We start from the raw sequence: 20,263 nt of genomic DNA on the forward strand, positions 1-20,263 counted from the left end.
CCTACGCTCCAATGAGAAAAGTCCCAGCCTGTCTAGCCTTACTTTATAACCCTAAATACGTGGCACAAGACAGGAGTGTGACGAAATACTCTGTAATTAAGTGGCTTAGTGCAACTCCAATATTATTCCAAAAAGTTCATTACCACCAAAGACAAAGCAGCCCACTTGCTTGGTACCTGATTCATGCACCTTCAACATTTACTCTCTTTACCACCAATACACAATGGTAGCAGCTGTATGCCATCTACATACTGAACAGCAGTGGATCACTAAGCCTCCTTTGACAGTATGTTCCAAAGCCCCCACTTCTATTACTTAGATGGATAAGGGCAGCAGATACATAGGAACACCAACACCAAGTACCTGTCTAAGTCACATACCATCCTAATGTGGAACATTATCATAGTTCCTTCAGTATTGCTGAGTCAAAATAATGGAATTCCCTCCCTACAATCATAATTGGGTGTTACTACATCCTAAGGTGTACAGTAAATCAAGATGGCAGCTTACCACCATCTTCTCCAGGGTAATTAATGATGGGCAACAAATGCTGCTCCAGCCAGCCATATCCAATAAGAAAAGTGACAATGCAAATAAATTGAGAGAAATGTCACGTCTTAATAGAGAGGAGTGCACTAGTAATCATGCTGCACTGTTCCACAAATGATTGTAAATACATGAGTGTATAAAATCCCATTGAGAACACAAAGAGAACCAAAAATGATAAATCAAAACAGGAATCCCTAGAAAAACTCAAAAGGGTCTTGTAGCATCCATGGAGTTAGAGACAGTGGTCATGTTTCAAGTCTGATATCAGTCTTCTGTTGACCAATTTGCCTGATCGTTACTCAGAACAAAAACAATTCACACCAGCTTACTTCAGTAACAGTTTAACAAAAGGCTCTATTTCTGTAACACTCTATTTTCTAAATTATGTAACTTAGAATATACTTCTTCAAAACTCAAATTACACACCCACTGCTGGCAAAGTAAGCTGCATTCAGGCTCCTCGGCGCATCTGCTCTAGGTGCTTACTTTCTTCCCCACTTCCTTCTTTACCCTTGTCATCTTCTTTTTCTTTTTGGAGTGATAGAGATGTACAGCATGGAAACAGACCCTGTGGTTCAACTCGTCCATGCTGACCAGTTATCCTAACTTAATCTAGTCCCGTTTGCCAGCACTTAGCCCATATCCCTCTAAAGCCTTCCTATTCATATACCCATCCAGATGCCTTTTCAGTGCTATAATTGTACCAGCCTCCATTACTTCCTCTGGCAGTTCATTCCATACACACACCACCCTCTGTGTGAAAAAGTTGCCCCTTAAGTCGTTTTTAGACTTTTCCCCTCACACCCTAAACCTATACTCTCTAGTTCCAGACTGCCCAACTTCAGGGATAAGACCATGTCTATTTACCCTATCCATGCCCGTCATGACTTTATGAACCTCTATACATTCACCCCTCAGCCTCCGACATTCCAGTGAAAACAGCTGCAGCCTATTCAGTTCTCCCTACCGCTCAAATCGTCCAACCTTGGCAATATCCTTGTAAATCTTTTTTGAACCCTTTCAGGTTTCACAACATCCTTCCGATAGGAAGGAGATCAGAAATGCACACAATATTCCAAACGGTGGCCTAACCAATGTCCTGTAAAGCCACAACGTGACTTCCCAACTCCTATATTCAATGCTCTGACCAATAAAGGAAAGCATATAAAACACCTTCTTCACTATCCTATCTACTTGCAGCTCTACTTTCAAGGAGCTGTGAACCTGCACTCCAGGGTCTCTTTGTTCAGCAACACTCCCCAAGACCTTACCATTAAGTGTATAAGTCCTGCTTTGATTTGCTTTTCCAAAATGCAGCACCTCACATTTATCTTAATTAAATTCCATCTGTCACTCCTCAGGCCATTTGGCCCATTTGATCAAGATCCTATTGTACTCTGATCCACTCTTTTTCACAGTCCACTACACCTTCAACTTTGTGCCAACTGCAAACACACTAACTATACATCCTATGTTCACATCCAAATCATTCATATAAATGACAAAAAGCAGTGGACCCAGCACCGACCCTTATGGCACTCCACTGGTCACAGGCCTCCAGTCTGTAAACCATCCCTCCACCACCCCACGGGAAGTCTTCTACTTTCAAGTCAGTTCTGTATCCAAATGGCTAGTTCTCCCTGTATTCCATGAGATCTAACCTTGCTAACCAGTCTCCCATGAGGAACCTTGTGAAATGTTTTACTGAAGTTCATATAGATCATGTCCACTGCTCTGCCCTGATCAATCCTCTTTATTACCTCTTCAAAAATCTCAATCAAGTTAGTGAAGCATGATTTGCCATGCACAAAGCCATGTTGACTATCCCTAATCAGTCCTTGCCTTTCCAAATACATGCAAATCCTGTCCCTCAGGATTCCCTCCAACAACTTGCCCACCACCAATGTCAATCTCACCGGTTTATTGATCCTTAGTTTTTCCTTATCACCTTTCGTAAATAGTGGCACCACGTTAGCCGACCTCCAGTCTTCCGGCCCCTCACTGTGACTATCAATGATGCAAATATCTCAGCAAGAGGCCCAGCAACCACTTCCCTAGCTTCCCACAGAGTTCGAGGGTACATCTTCATCTTCTTCCTGTCAGTGACAGAGAAGGTAACATCACGGAGGAGAGCAGCCAGAGCGGGACTCTTGGAGAGGCAATGGCTTGGCCAGGCATTGAAGCCAGGGTCTCTTGGTTGATGTAGGCCCAGAGCAGAGACTCCCGATTATCAGCAAGGTGGCAGCAGCAGCGGAGCTGGGTGTCCTGGTTGCAGGGCAAGTGTGGGTCCAGAATTGCACTTGGCATCAGTAGCTGTTGTTGAGGTGGGCCCAGTGGTGAAGAGATGGCGTTTGAAGAGAGGTGACTCCACCATTGGTGGGTCTTACGCTAGCATCATTGGTCAGCCAACTCATGGCTCATGTGGAGGCAGTGGAACAAAGATGGACTTTCACCTTGACCTTTTTATTCTTAAAATATTCAAATGGCAGTGGATGGGTACAACAGTTGAACCTTTTCACTGAATTTACTCTGTTGTTCATCGTAGAGTTCAAGTCACAATAAATCATCATAAATCACTTAGTCACAAAAAGGTAAACTGTTTAACACATACATTGTGGGTGGACACAAAATTATAGACAGAATGAACAAAATCAGAAGATCAAGTTACTTTTTTGTCACAATTTTTTTGATTTTTGAAATGGTGATACACTGTTTCCTGTAGAGTGATAGTCATTCTTTGATTCGCTGGTTGGTCAGGTGCACTTTGATTTTTTCTTGTATCAGTCCTTTTGTTCAAACCCTCTTGATTTTTTTTGTATTTTCTCACATGGAGAGTGAGGATCTGGATGTTTCTGCCACTCTGCTGTTCTTGTCAATACTTTACAGCTTGATCAGAGGTCTGTTGTCAGACAGATTATCTTTAATTTATAAGATTCTTGATGCCACTTAGTTTTGAAATCTCATTGTGGAGGCAGTGGAACAAAGATGAACTTTCACCTTGACCGTTTTGTTCTTTTTATTCTTAAAATATTCAAGTGGCAGTTGATTGTGGCAACAGTCAAACGTTTTCACTGTATTTACTCTGTTGTTCATTGCAGAGTTCAAGTGACAATAAATCATCACTTAGTTTTGAATTCTCCCTCTTACAGCTTCCAAAAACTAACACATCGCATTGTATAACTCAACAGCATGCAATGCCTTTCCTGGTAATCAGCTACGGCAGGTCATCTCATTTTCCTTCTTTTTTTTTGGACCATATCTGAAATGTATATGATCTTTTATGAAAAAAATTCTAAGTAATAGGACTCAAATGATTAGTGCACAACCAACAGTAGGTGGTAGCCAAGGACATGAAAGAGACTGAAGTTAGGAATAGAGAGCGATATACTGTGGGTGTGGAGACTTCAGGTTAGAGATATGCAATGTTAAGGCAATAGCAAGATTACTAATTCTGGATAGTGTAATTAATTGTCTCAGAGTTTTCTTTGAAAATAATATTACTTTGAACCACAACTCTCTTCTTAAGGCAATATCTTTTTCAAGGTAATGTTTCTGGTGCTGAGGCTGCTGATCATTTTAACAAACCAAACATGTTGGGATTCTGCTTAAATATACAAAAATGTTGGGAATACCAGTCAGTCAATGTTTCTATAGAGAGTGAAAATGTTAATATTTCAGGCTAATCAGAGGTTGATGTCTTTTCTCTTAACAGATCTGCTGTATATTTCCAATGTTTTATATTCTTATTTCAGATTTATTATAATGATAGGGAAGTATTGTTGCAACTGTACAAGGAATTAGTGAGACGGTATCTGAAGTATTACATACAGTTTTGGTCTCTTACACGAGATGTAATTGCATTGGAGGCAATTTAGAGAAGGTTCACGAGATTAATTCCAGAGATGAAAGGCTTGCTTTATAAACAGAGATTGAACTTCAGGCATATGCTCAATAGAGTTTTGGAAAATGAGAAGAAATCTGATTGTGGTGTTTAAGATGCTAAAGGAGATTTACAAAGTAAACATAAGGTGAATTTTTCTCCGTGTGGGGCAATCGAGTATGAGAGGTCATAGACTTTTAAAAGACATTTAGATAAGTAAATGAATAAGAAATGTTTGGAGGAATATGAGCCAAGTGCAAGCAGATGGGACTAGTTTGGTTTGGGAGAATGGTCAACATGGACTGGTTGGACCGAAGGGTCTATTTCCATGCTGTATGACTCCATGACTCTTCAGCTTTAAGCTAAGAGATGGCAGATTTAAAACAGACGAAGAGGTATTACTTCTCTGAAAGGATCATGAATTTGTGGAATTCACTATCGCAGAGTATGGTGGACCTGAGAACACTGTATAAATTTAAAGGAGGACTCAGACACATTTGTAAATAGTAAAGAGTTTAAGGGTTACAAGCAGAAAAGTGGAGGTAAGAGTGAGATTAGCCATGATTCTATCAAATGATAGGATTTGAGGGGCTGAAATGCGTACTCCTGCTTGTAGTTCTACATTCTTGCAGTCTTTAACTTTTTATTCTCGTTGAATAAGATGTAAGCATGTAGCTCCTGTTAAAGGGATTACAACTTCGTGATTTTTGAGAAGATTTGCAGCTCAGGTTGATGACAAGTTTGTAAGTTAGCTCGCTGAGCTGGAAGGGATTACAACTGTTAAAATTCAAGAGGGTGTGCCTCATTCAAACTGCTGCTTGACAATAACACCTTCAAAATATTATTGAATTAGTGGAAATTCAAACCAAAGTTTCATTTTCAGTCAGATAATTCCTGCTCCTGTGAAACAGCATAGTTGTATAATTGTAACCTGTTGCAAATGTAAACTGACAAAACCTGATGCAATAAAGAAACAAATGGAAATCCTCTAATTTCAAGTGGGGTCATTAACAGTTATCTTAAAGAACGTCTGGCTGAGTTGAACCAATTTTATTAAATGAAGAGTTAAATAAGGGAAATAATATACAGTTTTCAGTGATCTTGGAGACTTGTAGTAACCTGGTCAGACATTCCTGATGAAGAGTTTATGCTCGAAACATCGACTCTCCTGCTCCTCTGATGCTGTCTGACCGGCTGTGCTTTTTCAGCACCACACTTTTTAACTTTGACCTCCAGCATCTGCAGTTGTCACTTTCTCCTAGGCCATATTTAAAGTGATAACAATCTAAGAAATTGGAGCAGGAATATATAATTTGTCCATTTAAGCTGCCTCCACCATTTTCTAAAATCGTAGCTGATTTTCAATTCCAACTCCAGCTTCCTGGACTTATCCCCATCTTCCTTGTTCCATGCTGTAAACATGCTGCCATAATGAGCCTGACAACTAACCTGTTTATTATTATCTGTGGTATTAATTCATCCGTTTTGTTGTGAGCGCTTTGTTCTTTCATAGGTCTTTAGCCTTAGCCTGCTCAATTGCCCTATTGTTCTTTGTAAAGCTGTCTTTCTCTTCCTATTCCATTATTACACTCATTATTTTCATCCAAATTGCAATTCAGTTCTATACCCTTGACATGGCTCTAACTGCTCTTGAATTTACATTCAGCTGAATCTGCCCTGTTCTCTCAAAACCCTTTGGCCTGTATTGCTCCCACTATGCTCTCATGCCCTCACAATGGCTGCTGTGCCATTGGGCCTTTGGCCCATATCTAATGGGTTCTCACGCCTCTATTGTCCCTTCAATGTCTCAGCGTCTGCTGCTCTTACTGTGCCCTTCTCTACGGCTCCTTTGAGATCTATGTAGGTACAAAAACAATTGCATTTGATTACTAAAAGGTAAAATTCATATTTTGCCACTTTACCAAACATTGTGAGCAATTTTAAAATAAAGTCCAGTCATTACACCTTTACTAAACCACAAATACTCCACACCTTGCAGTTTTCTGCTTAGTTAACAGTTTTGTTTTGATATTTGCTGAAGAAGGGCTTATGCCCGAAACATCGATTCTCCTGTTCCTTGGATGCTGCCTGACCTGCGCTTTTCCAGCAACACATTTTCAGCTCACATGCTGTTGTAAGCATATTTGAATCTTTAATGATTTTCAGCTCTTTGAATGACTTATTACATCAGCGGTCATGCTTTTTTTAAAAAATTGAACTATTTACCTCAGCTGCAATGCTTTTTCCCCCCAAGCCTCTAGTTAACAACCTGATATTGTGTGATGGTATTGGACACCTAATAATGAGTCAGCTGTTTGTGGTATAAAGGTAAAAGTATGAAAAAAGTGAGCACTGATTTGCTCACACCTGTTTTGGGATATTGAATAAGTCAAGATACGAGCTTTTTTGTTTGATATGCTTTTACATTATTTTTAAAAGACACTCCTCTTTCCCCCATATGTCATTTCTAAAAGCTATATTTCTCTTAAGTTGTTTAGTGACCCACTTAAGATCAAGTTTTGTTAAATCTTGACTTGCTGGATTTTGGAATGTGTTTATCATGCATGCTTCACATCATATGTTTCAGAATGCAGCTGGCTAAGTGTTGGCTGGGTAATTTCATACTTCAACAATTCCTGATAAAGTGAGTCAACCGTCTGGTCTTACAGCAAATACCAAAACAAAACTGTTAACTAAGCAGAAAACTGGAAGGTCTGGAGTATTTGTGGTTTAGTAAAGGTGTAATGACTGGACTTTATTTTAAAATTGCTCACAATGTTTGGTAAAGTGGCAAAATATGAATTTTACCTTTTAGTAAATGTGAATTCTCAGATTATCTGAAGTCTAGAAGAATGAAAGGTGGTCCCACTGAAACTCCATGGGGTTAATGCAATATGTTTCACCTGGCTGGAAGGTGGGGAGGGGTGGTGGTAGAGTTCTAGAAGTGAAAGACAGAATCAGAATAAAGGAAAAATTAGTGTTGAGTTAAGAAGAAATATCTTCATTCAAAAATGGTAAATCTCTGAAATTCTCTACCCCAGAGAACTATGGAGGCTCATTCAATGAGTATGTTCAAGAGAAAGATTTATAGATATTAATGATATTGAGGATATGGGAATGATGTAGGAAAATGGTGTTCAGGTAGAAAATCAGCTAAGATGGATGGCACAGTGGCTCAATGATTGGCATTGCTGCATCACAGCACCAAGGACACAGATTTGACAACAGCCTTGGGTAATAGTTTTTTTTTCTGGAGTTTGCATGTTCTCCCCATATCTGTGTGGGTTTCTTCCAGGTGCTCAGTTTCCTTCCACAGTCTAAAGATGTCCAGGTTATGTGGATTGGCCATACTAAATTGTCCTATAGTGTCCAGGTAGGTGTAGCTAGGTGGATTAGCCATGGTAAATGTGGAGTTATAGGGCTGCGGTGGGCGAGTCTTGATGGGGTGCTCTTTGGAGGGTATTTAAACTCAATGAGCTGAATGGCCTCTTTCTGCACTATAGGGATTCTGTGGGTTAGTTGAATAATGGAGAAGGCTTGAAGGCCTGAACAGCTTATTTCCTATTTCTTAATCTGCAATGTACCTTTTCAGATTTTGACCCTCCATTTGATGAGATGATCGTTCAAGCTGTTAACTATTGCTGCTAATTAGAGGAAGTAATTACTACTTTTAAAGAATGTTTATGACGTTTTGATGACGTAAACTTTCATTTGGTAATCCTCCGTTTTAACAGAGCTGCACAAACTTGCATAAAATGAACCACAAATACTCTCTCTTTAAAATATTTGAATTGTACATGTTATGCAAGCGCTTTGAACATACACTGCAGTTCTCACCTTACGTTTTAAACTGAGGACAGCGAGTGGTTACAACATTGATCCATTCAGTGCAAATATAAATATCAACATACTCTAGTGAGCAGCTGCACTGGGCTGGCTTGTAGAAATATAGGGTGATTGTGGCAAAGAGGGGAAAAAGATGGATAGAAATTTATTAACCTGCTTGCTGCGTGACTCAATCTCACACACAACTACAGCATTTTCCCTTTACAAAAGTCGCTTCATGCAAACAAGCCCTTCAAATACTCTGGGCTTGATTGACAGTAGAACCAACCAAACAGATGTGTCCACCCAGGCGTTGACTCTTCATGAGCAAAGTGCTGGGCGAGGCCAGGCAGCCGTGTTTGAAAGTCTGGGGAAGGTGGACAAACAAGTGGAATCAAACAGCGCACAGTTACAGAGTGATTACAACCACCAGCGGGGTCGCGAAAACAATAACATAAACATGGCTTATGTGAAGACAGTGACAGCCGGGGAATGTTTTAGCAATCAGTCTAATTCTACATTGGCTCTGCCACCCGCCGACAAGCTCAGCACATTGGCCCGAATGGACAGTGAGAAGAGAGTGGGCAGCCAGGTGCGCATGATGATGGAGAATAAGCGAAATCAGCAAAGGTCTGTTAAAAAAGGTATGGGACACCCAGCTTTCCTCCCCCTCACTTTGACAAAACATGTTTTCTGTAGAAGTTGAAGACATTGTTCAGAATTACTGCGTTATCACAATCTTGCATCTTATAATTATGGTAGCGATTATCTTGAATATTTCGTTGTTCGGTTCATGGTGTTGAGTTGATTTTAATACCATTGATTCAATGCATTTGCAACATATACTCATTACCATATTAATATCTCACGTAAATGTACTTAGCAACAATGATATTACAGCGTTTTCACACGTAAATACGTCCTTTGTTTCAGATCAGAAAACATCTTTTATCATTACAATTTGCCTTTGATATATGTTTCATTAATTAAATGTTGGCATACTGAGAATTACAGTACCTCTGTGGAGGTTTCTTTGAGCTGAATATTTTTGGAGCCATGATTTCCTCAGTTCAAAACACACAGTTGAGTGAAAATGTCACACCTTTTTGAATCTTATCATATTTTAATAAAATTGGGTTAAGTGGGTCTTATATGAAAACAACGATAATACTGCATAATTGTTTAGGTCCTTACATTGAGTTAGCCGAAAGAAAGTGCAGTGCAATTATTAAATCAGCATCTGATACTTTACTTATGCTACAATTCTGATCTGGGGAAAGATGCTAGAATTGACGACTGACAAGTGGTTGGAGATGCTTTAACTGATCAAACCCTCAATGTAAAATGGCAGCTTGAGTTTTTGTTAAATTGCCTTATAATGTTTTTCCTCTATTTCTGCCTGATTAGAATTGGCAAATGGTCAGTGGAACATGAACCAAAGAGAGATCTTTGATTTTGGAAATTCATTTCGAAGTATGACCATCAAGAATCAAGGAACGCAGAGGCGCAAGGTAATTCTAAAAACAAACCTCTTCGATTTGTGATAGACAGCAAATCAACTTTCATAGTCTTTAAGGAGATGTAGAATATTCTATGGCTCAGTTATTAGCACTGCTACCTCACAGCACCAGGGACCGAGATTCAATTCCAGCCTCGGGTGACTGTCTATATGGAATTTGTACATTTTCCCTGTGTCTGCGTGGGTTTCATCCGGGTTCTCTGGTTTACTCCCACAGTCCAAAGATGTACACGTTAGTTGAATTGACCATGCTAAATTGCCCATAGTGTTCAGAGATGTGTAGGTTAGATGCATTAGTCAGGGTAAATATATTAGTTGGGGAATGGGTCTGGGTGGGTTATTCTTCAGATGGTCAGTGTAGGCTTGTTGGGCCAAAGGGCCTGTTTCCACATTGTAGGGATTTTAATAAACTCACTTAGCAGGTTTTGCAATATAGTCTAATGCAGCCCTTATATGTTTTTCAGATAAGGAGATAACACATCTAAAAGACCCTCTAATTTCTAATAATTTTGCTAAAAAAATTATTAAGAATGGAAATAAGATATAATTATTCTTGACAACAGATTTTCATTCACTATGACAAAATTTGATCTGGAATCTAATTCCAATATCATCCAGATTAACAATGCAAATTATTAGTTAGAACAGTGTAAAATGCAGAACTATTGAGACAGACATGAAAATTTCTGGAAAACAATGTACGCATTTATGATTTAATGAGGTGTGGCACACTTCCCTGTGCCAAAAAGGTAATGATGGACCTACTCAAGCAACAGCAAGTCTTGTGATGGTGCTGGGAAAGTAATTCAAAACTTCCCAGTAACTTGTCAAACATTAGTGTTCTTTGCAGACAAAGGTAGCAACCAGTTTGCACAAAGCAAGGTTTCTCAAATGACCATGAGATGAGTAATTGGCAAATTTGTCAGTAAGGTTAGTGGGAGCAATGCTGACCAGTAAACAGAGACATTTTCCCAGCCTGCTCCAATGTTACAGTGGAATACCTAATATCCAGCAGAGAAAAAAGCAATTGGAGAAATGGTTTACCAATTTTTATTTTAGAAAGATAGAAACTTTGACAAAACTTCAACAGTCCTGCAATGTGTTAAAATTAGTTAATTATGCATAAGAGTTTAGGAAGGAGGGCTGAACCCCACAAACTCCTGACTCTAATATGACAATATTACCAACTGAGTGGTGTCCAACATTTGATCCCAGAATTTTCTCACCGGATTCTTTTGCGACTGTTATAACTTTGGAGTACAACAGAAACCTCATTCACAAACTTATCTTGTCTAATCTCCCTTTTTTTCACTCATTACCTCCCCACTTTGGGCAATGTCAATCATATAAATCCCTCCAACTCTTCCTGTTTTCATTTAGGATATCCCTTAATGGCCTTGACCAAGTTTTCAAATACTCTTTCTATTACCTTTTTCACCACTCATCTAAGCACATCAGAAATTTAGCTTGATGATAAAATGATGTAATGTAAATATGTCATGCTCAGAAATCAGTGGAATTATTGAAAAAAATCTTTCCATATTATTTTATTGAAAATATTTAACTTTATCTTTATCACAAAAAATAATTTTGAATGAATATATCTGTAATGCGACTAACCTGAGTTGATTGAATTGTGCAGCACTGCCAAGAACAGAAGATTAGCATTAATTATATAAAGTCAACAGCTAATCTAAAATGTCTGAAACAATCATGATGTTATTTTGTTTTTGGTTTTGATGTGGAAGGAATATTATTCAGGGCATAGAGATATTTCCCAGCAACAACTCCTCCAACAGAGCAGTGGAATTTTTTTGTCTCCATTAGCCTAGGGAATAGACAAACTGAAGATTATTTTTTGCAACTTCACAGCTTTTCACAAAGCTGAAAACATTGAAAATCCTGCAGTGGTGAACCGATGTGTCTAACTGTGTGTGCGATACAATGATTTCACAATGCAAATCAAAAGCTGAATAGAATCCTTTGACTAACCTTTTTAAAAGTCATCTTGACCTTGGAATTAAATGGACTACCAACCCAAACCAGTGGAAAAAAATGTTTACTATTTTCAAATATTTGATTTATACTACTTACAAATATATAACAATCTGTTGCTGGCACTTCTGCTTCCATCACCTGAAGTCTGTTGCCTTAACTGGAGCTGTAAGCCATTTTTTCCCCATTTGAACAAAAAGGCACACATATTAATATTGCAATTTGACAATAATGTTTACAATTAAGATTGCTACAATAAATTTCGTATTGCAACGAGAACACCACACATGTCGTAACCCACAATTACCAAGATTTAGTAAGTTGTTATGCAACTTGACCAACCACTTCAGAATGGCTATTTTTAATGAAATATTACTTTGTTTTATTGTTTGAATGATACTAGTCGAATAATAAACCTGTGCTACTTAGTTGTTGCAGAAAACTAGTTATCAATGCTGTTTTAGAAAAACATGTTAAATCATAGGTGCCAAAATTTGGAAAATATATCTCGATATGAAGGAAAATTTTAAGGAATATTTATTGAGGCTATTAAAACTGTAATTGAAAACTTATACTATGGTCTTTGTGATCCTTAATTTATTTTTTCAGCCAATACCATGTTTTAAATTATAATCTCACTCATATCTTTAGGATTTTGAAGATGATTAGCTTTTTTTTTGTTCATTGATTTCAGTTATTGATGTTTAAAAAATTTTCATTATCCAGAATCATTGAATCAGTTAAAGTAAATATAACTTAGCTGTTTTAAGTGTTTAGATATCGATCTGATAATGAATGGGAACAAAAGAACAGCAGCTACACTTTTTTTTTTGTTTCAACACCAAGTACCTAATATTTCCCATGTTTGGAAATGGTGCAATTTACATACTGTAACTCAAAAGTTACTGTACGAGTAACTAATTTGTTAGATTCAAATGGGTGACGAAATGTTTAATGTCTGGATTATGGCTATAAATTATAGAACATGGAACATTACAGCGCAGTACAGGCCCTTCGGCTGTCGATGTTGCGCCACACTGTGAAACCAATCTGAAGCCTATCTAACCAATAATACTCCATTTTCATCTATATGTCTATCCAATGACCAATGAAATGCCCTTAAAGTTGGCGAGTTTACGACTGCTATTGGCAGGCTGTTCCATGCCCCAACTACTCTGAATAAAGAAACTACCTCTGACATCTGTCCAATATCTATCACACCTCAATTTAAACCCCTCGTTTTAGCCTTCACCGTCAAGGAAAAAGGCTCTCACTGTCCACCCTATCTAACTCTCTGATTACCTTATATGTCTCAATCAAGTCGCCTCTCAACCTTCGTCTCTCTAACGAAAACAGCCTCAAGACCCTCAGCCTTTCCTCGTAAGTCCTTCCTTTCATACCAGGCAACAGCCTAGTAAATCTCCTCTGAACTCTTTCCAAAACTTCCACATCCTTCCTATAATGCGGCAACCAGAATGGTACGCAATACAAGTGCGGCCGCACCAAAGTTTTGTACAGCTGCAGCATGACCACATGGTTCCGAAACTCAATCACTCTACTAATAAAAGGTCGCACACCGCATGCCTTCTTAACAACCCTATCAACCTGGGTGGCAATTTTCAGGGACGTTGACATCGATATCTCTCTGTTCATCTGCACCACCAAGAATCTTACTATTAACCCTGTACTCTGCATTCCTGTTACTCCTTCCAAAGTGAATCACCTTACACTTTTCCATATTAAACTCCCATTTGCCATCTCTCAGCCTAGCTTTGCAGTTAGCTAGGTCCCTCTGTAGCCTACAACATCCTTAGGCACTATCCACAACTCTACTAACCTTAATATCATCTGCAAATTTACTAACACATCCTTTATAAAAATGACAAACAGCAGTGGCCCCAAAACAGATCCTCGCGTTACACCACTAGTAACTGAACTCCAGGATGCACATTTCCCATCAAGCACCATCCTCTGTCTTCTTTCAGCTATCTAATTTCTGATCCAAACTGCTAAATTACTCCCAATCCCATGCTTCCATGTTTTGTGCAATAGCCTACCATGGGGGACCTTATCAAATGCCTTATTGAAATCCACATACACAGGATCAACCACTTTACCCTCATCCATGTGTTTGGTCAGCTCAAAGAACTCAATGAGGTTTGTGAGGTATGACCGACCCTTCCCAAAACAATGTTAACTATCCCTAATCAACTTATTCCTTTCTAGATGATTGTAAATCCTATTTCTTATAATCTTTTCCAACACTTTATCCACGACTGAACTAAGCCTCACTGGGATCCGAAAGCTAGTGCGTCAGAAATAAATCTGTTTGACTATGACCTGGTATTGTATGATTTTTAACATTGTACACTCCAGTCCAACACCAGCACCTCCAAATCTTGATCTATAATTAAGTGTTGCCTCTAATCCCTTTCTTGAGCAAAGGAACAACATTTGCTATCTTCCACTCTTCTGGCACTAGTCCTATAGACAATGACGACACAAGATCAAAGCCAAAGACTCTAAAATATCCTCCCTGGCTTCCAAGAGAATCTTAGGATAACACACATCTGGCCCAGGGGACTTGTCTATTTTCACACTTTCCAGATTTGCTAACACCTCCTCCTTGTAAAGCTCAATCCCATCTAGTCTCATAGCCTGTATCTCAGTATTGTCCTCAAAAACATTGTCTTTTTCCAGTGTGAATACTGATGAAAAATATTTATTTAATGCTTCTCCTGTCTCCACACACAACTTCCCACTACTATCCTTGATTGGCTCTAATCTTACTCTTGTCATTCTTTTATTCCTGGTATACCTTTAGAAAGCCTTTTATCTTATGATGTAAGGTAAAAGTCATTTGGGGTCAGAGTAATCTCTTTCACCCAATTTGTTTGCTTAGATTTCCTATTCCACATATCTATCCCTGCAAAGTTGCCTAGCATTTTTACCTGATTTCTGGTTGCCAATGGAAATTGCAGGAAGGGGCCAGAGCCAATAACTTTTCAGAAGAGTTAATGAAGAATTTCTATGTGATCTCTCAACTCACCGCCTTCAGAATCTTTCAAAATCACCACCAATGCTTCTGCTAAATAAAGAAATTCAAAGGCACTGATTATGTTGTTCACCCTGGATCTGTAACTTTTCTCTGCTGTCAAATCAAATTTGTACAACCTCAGAAGGATGACATTACAAAGCACTAACTTAATATTAGACAAATTACTACAACTAACAGAATAGACCTGTACAAAGCAAAGCATTTGTTTTTTAAAAAACGTTTTCCATTGATAAGAATAGACCAGCACTTTGCAAAAATATTTCACATTGTGACCCAATTTTAAGCTTGAAAATGTCTTGCAAGCTGTCTAACTGAGTCCAGAATGGTGGTAAATAGATCTAAGAAAGCACTGAGGAAGAAAAAATCTGTCAAGAGTAGATGGGAGTTGGGTGGGTGCAGGCAGAGCTTTTTAGCAGCTATTTCTGTCTTGGAGCTTGGGGCACCGCATAGTGTTTCAGCCTCAGGTTTTGGGAGCGTCAGAGTAGACTGTTTTGAGAATTTGTTCATGGAACAAAATACAATTCAAAATTTGGACTAAACTTGTATCTGATAGTTTCAAAGAACATTTCTGCATGGAAATTCCCTGTAAATTGTGACTTGTACAACTTTATGTACATTTGTAAGGTTAGTTAATCACAGAATTCACTGTTCAAAACATTGTTTGATTTCCATTTTGAAAAATGCTTCTAACCCACAATGGATTGATGATCAGTTTTTCTTTAAATTATGCATAAAGTAAAAATTAACGATCCTAAAATATGGTGATATTTAAAACTGTAACTGTATTGTGTATAACAGGTCGTTCTGGTATAATGCATGTTTTGTTAACATGAACTTGCTGTAAGGCAATTGCTGAATTGGGGACACTGTTTCTAAAGTGTGAACTTTTAAAGCATGTGTTGGCTGTAATGCAATTAAATTGCCAACACTTTAAGCGCTATTTCTTAAGCGGGATTTTTCTCTAATGCAGGGTTGCACAAGAGCGCAACCATCGCGTTAGAGAAGAACTACCTACATTTGTAATTAAAAATAGTTGCAATTGAAAAAGCTATGTATTCATTATGTTTGAATATTGTCCAGCGCAATTATAGAGTTAGAGAGATGTACAACATGGAAATAGACCCTCTGGTCCAACTCGTCCATGCCAACCAGATATCCCAACCCAATCTAATTCCACCCGCCAACATCCAGCCCATATCCCTCCAAACCCATCCAATTCATATGCCCATCCAGATACCTTTTAAACGTTGCAATCGTACTAGCCTCCACCACTTCCTCTGGCAGCTCATTCCACACATGTACTACCCTGAAAAAGTTACCCCTCAGGTCTCTTTTATATCTTTGTCCTCTCACCCTAAGCCTATGCCCTCTAGTTCTGGGCTCCCCCAGTCCAGGGAAGAGACTTTGTTCCTATCCATGCCTCGCATGATTTGTAAACCTCTATAAAGTCACCCCTCAGCCTCCAGCGCTGCAGGGAAAACAGCCCTAGCCTATTCAACCTCTTCCCTATTGCTCAAATTCTCCAAACATGGCAACATCCTTGTAAATCTTTTCTGAACCCTTTCAGGTTTCGCAACATCCTTCCGATAGGAAGCAGACCAGAATTGCATGTACTATTCCAAAAATGGCCTAACCAATGTCCTGTACAGCCGCAACATGACCTCCCAACCCCTGTACTCAATACTCTGACCAATAAAGGAAAGCTTACCAAATGCCGCCTTCACTATCCTGTCTACATGTGACTCCACTTTCAAGGAGCAATGAACCTGCACTCCAAGGTTTCTCTGTTCAGCAACACTCCCTTGGACCTCACCGTTCAGTGTATAAATCCTGCTAAGATTTGCTTTCCCAAAGTGCATTTATCTAAATTAAACTCCATCTGCCACTTCTCAGCCCATTGGCCCATCTGATCAAAATCCCATTGTAATCTGAAGTAACCTTCTTCGCTGTCCACTACACCACCAATTTTGGTGTCATCTACAAACTTACTTACTTATTTACAAACTTACTAACTTAGTTACTAAACCTCTTATGCACACATCCAAATCATTTCTATAAATGACGAAAAGTAGTGGACCCAGCACCGATCCTTGTGGCACTCCACTGGTCACAGGCCTCCAGTCTGAAAAACAACCCTCCACCACCACCCTCTGTCTTCTACCTTTGAGCCAGTTCTGTATCCAAATGGCTAGTTCTCCCTCTATTCCATGAAATTAAACCTTGCTAACCAGTCTCCCATGGGGATCCTTGTCGAACGCCTTACTGAAGTCTATATGGATCACGTCCACCATTCTGCCCTCATCTATTCTCTTTGTTACTTCTTCAAAAAACTTAATCAAATTTGTGAGACATGATTTTCCACGCACAAAGCCATGTTGACTATCCCTAATCAGTTCTTGCCTTTCCAAATACATGTACATCCTGTCCCTCAGGATTCCCTCCAACAACTTGCCCACCACCGTCAGGCTCACTGTTCTATAGTACCCTGGCTTGTCCTTACCACCCTTCTTAAACAGTGGCACCACGTTAGCCAGCCTCCAGTTGTTCGGCACCTCTATCGCTTAACATTTTTATAAATGAACTATAACTTGATCTTAACAAAGTTAAAAATCAAAGGTTATAGTCCAACAGGTTTAATTGGAAGCACACTAGCTTTCGGAGCGCCGCTCCTTCATCAGGTGGTTGTCATCAGGTGATGAAGGAGCGTCGCTCCGAAAGTTGGTGTGCTTCCAATTAAACTTGTTGGACTATAACCTGGTGTTGTGTGATTTTTAACTTTGTGTACCCCAGTTCAACACTGGCATCTCCAAATCTTGATCTTAACAAGTTTTCTTGTTAGAGCCCTTAACTGTGTGCGTGTGTGCGTGCGTGTGTGTGTATGGTTAACTCTGTGGGAAACATGGCAACCATTTTTCTCACCGTAAGTCCAAAGTAGAAATGAAATCTATGCATAGTTGTTTGACAGCAGTTTTGCAAGAATAGAACCTCTCTCTGCCCTTTGATTAGTACCTGGCAGTAAGTATCAGGTGTGTTATTTGACTCTGGTTGCATTAAGTGGAACCAGGTCATTCTCATATCTAACAACCCTCATATCTATGCATTTCCAGCAGAAACTATTGAATGCAGATGAGACATAACACTTCTGGCCTTTTTTAAAAATGTCTTTTAATTGTCTTAATGAAAGAAGATATTTCCAGCTTTGTTGGTGGGGGAAAAAAGAAACTTCACTGTGTTATTTTTCCTGTTTGGGGCAGAATAAACCTCATCTAGTCCCCAGTGACTCTCAGCCATACCATACTTATGAATGGTATCATTTTGACCAAAATCAGTACTTAAGAGTTGTGTGTTTTAACAAGTTCCATTATTCATACTATTCAGCCAGAAATTTCCAGCCAATGTACCTACTGCTTGAATTGCATAATTGGAAAATCTCCTTTTTTAAATGTTACAGTCATGATGCAACATTGCATTTAGGAAAAAAAAAAGTCTGGTTATGAATAATTAATTTCATGTTAATATATCAATATCTTATTTCCCTGTTAAAATATTAACACACATTAGAAGGCTATTAGAATATTAGAAGGAACGGGAAGTAAAAGAACATGAATATGCTTGCCTGTTTTGATTGTGTTTTGATGAGCTTTCAACTATTTTCTGTTACTTGTCTGGATTAAGCCTGTTATTGTACACATAATAGGACATGGGCTGCTTTCTGTAATATTGGCAATTAATGCCTCAAATGTAGATGAAAGCAGTTTTGCTACTGATTGACATGTTTGATTTTGCAGATTTGATATTCTCAAACCTGTGAGACAAAAGGGTGTTCTTTTTAATTGTGCCACACCTGTTCCCCACCCAGTTTTTGGGTGTAACACTAAAAATGTGACCGGGGCTTCTATTGTTAAGAAACTAGTTTTGCAACAAGATGTCTGAGTACAATTGCTTGTTTCTTGCCTTAAATTTTAAACCACTACTCTTGCCTGAAGATAAAAGGAGTTTGCAGCTTTTCAAATGACTTTTTCGTAGAATCATAGTACATGGTATTCAGTATAGAAGGAAGCAATTTAGCTCAATAAGTCTTAACATTTTCAAAGAGCAGTGCAGTTTTTCCCACTTCCCCACTTTCCCCAGATTCCTGTGGATCTTTCTCCTCTGAATATATAATCAGCTCCTTTTTGAAAATTGTCACACTTCTAGAATTTGTTTTCTGATTCTCTAATCAACCACTGAAAGTATAAGTGGTTACTGAAAATTGTACGTGCAAGCATAATTAGGTTTTATGCTGATTTTTGGTAGAACACTTGGGGAAATTCCTGATGCTTACTCATAATATTCTAAATCAGTTTGGTCAAAGTCAAAAAAGTAATACTGTCACTTTTATTTGCCCCGTATTGCACACCAAAATCAGAGCAGGTGTAGGCTGTTCAACCTCTCAAGCCTGCTCTGCCAGTCAGTTAGATCATGTCTGATCATCCACCTCAACATCATACCTCTCCTCTCTTCCCATAAACCCTGTCGTATTTGCTTTCCAGAAATCTATCAGGTTCCTAAATATATTCAGTGACATCACCTCCACAGTCTTCATCAGTAAAGAATTCCAGATGTTCACTGTCTTTTGAGTGAAGAAATTTCACCGTATCTCCATTGAAAATGGACCACCATTTATCCTGAGACCATGACTCCAACCAAGGGAAACATCATCCCTGCATCCAGTTTCTCCAGCTCTGGCAGAGTAGTGAACCTTTCAATGAGATCCCCTCTGATTTAGCTAAACTCTTGTAAATATAACACAGTCGACTCAACCTTTCCTCATATGGCAAACCTGCCATCCCAGGTATCAGTCTGATGAGCCTTCACTGCACTCCCTCTATGACAAGTATATATTTCCTTTGATAAGGAGACCAAATCCTCCAGGTGTTATTGCATCAAGGCCCCATACAGCTGCAGTAAGGCTTCCCTTGCTGCTGTATTTATTTGTTCTTGCAGTGAAGGTCAACAAATTATTTGTCTTCCCAGCTGCTTGCAGAAACTGATGCTTGTTTTCATTCACCAGTAAATAAGGACATCCCAGATTCCTTTTTACATCAGTCTTTCCCAGTCTATCACCATAAAATGTAGAAAGAAAAGTAAGCCATTCAGTGAGATGGTGGCTGATCTAACAATCCTCAACTCCACTTTCCTGTCATTTCCCAATAACCTTTGCTTCTTGCACTGATTAAAAATCCTGGCCTTGAATGCAGCCTTTACGGCTCTTTATTTTAGTTTAGTTTAGTTTATATAATTTTATTTCCACAAATTTACTACCCTCTGAGAGAAGAAATTCCTCCTTATCTCTGTATGAATCATCAACCTGTTACTCTGAGATTGTGTCCCGGTCCCAAATTCTACCAAAAATGGAAGCAAATTCTGTGTATCTACCCTGCAAAGTCCATATGAC

General features: G+C 38.9%; 1 protein-coding gene across 1 annotated transcript in view; it reads left to right on the forward strand.

Moving 5' to 3' along the window:
- The first annotated feature begins 8,613 nt into the window (after positions 1-8,613).
- Positions 8,614-20,263, forward strand: part of LOC122563231 (plakophilin-1-like) — a 60,522-nt gene continuing 48,872 nt past the window's right edge. The window contains exons 1-2 of the mRNA XM_043716830.2: positions 8,614-8,898; positions 9,662-9,765. Coding sequence (XP_043572765.2) covers positions 8,715-8,898; positions 9,662-9,765 — 288 coding nt within the window. The 5' untranslated portion in view covers positions 8,614-8,714. The remainder of the gene's footprint in view (positions 8,899-9,661; positions 9,766-20,263) is intronic.

Source organism: Chiloscyllium plagiosum, unplaced genomic scaffold (genome assembly GCF_037043375.1).
Source record: "Chiloscyllium plagiosum isolate Xiang-an unplaced genomic scaffold, Cpla_swu_hap1 HiC_scaffold_26, whole genome shotgun sequence".
NCBI classification, from domain to species: Eukaryota; Metazoa; Chordata; class Chondrichthyes; order Orectolobiformes; family Hemiscylliidae; genus Chiloscyllium; species Chiloscyllium plagiosum.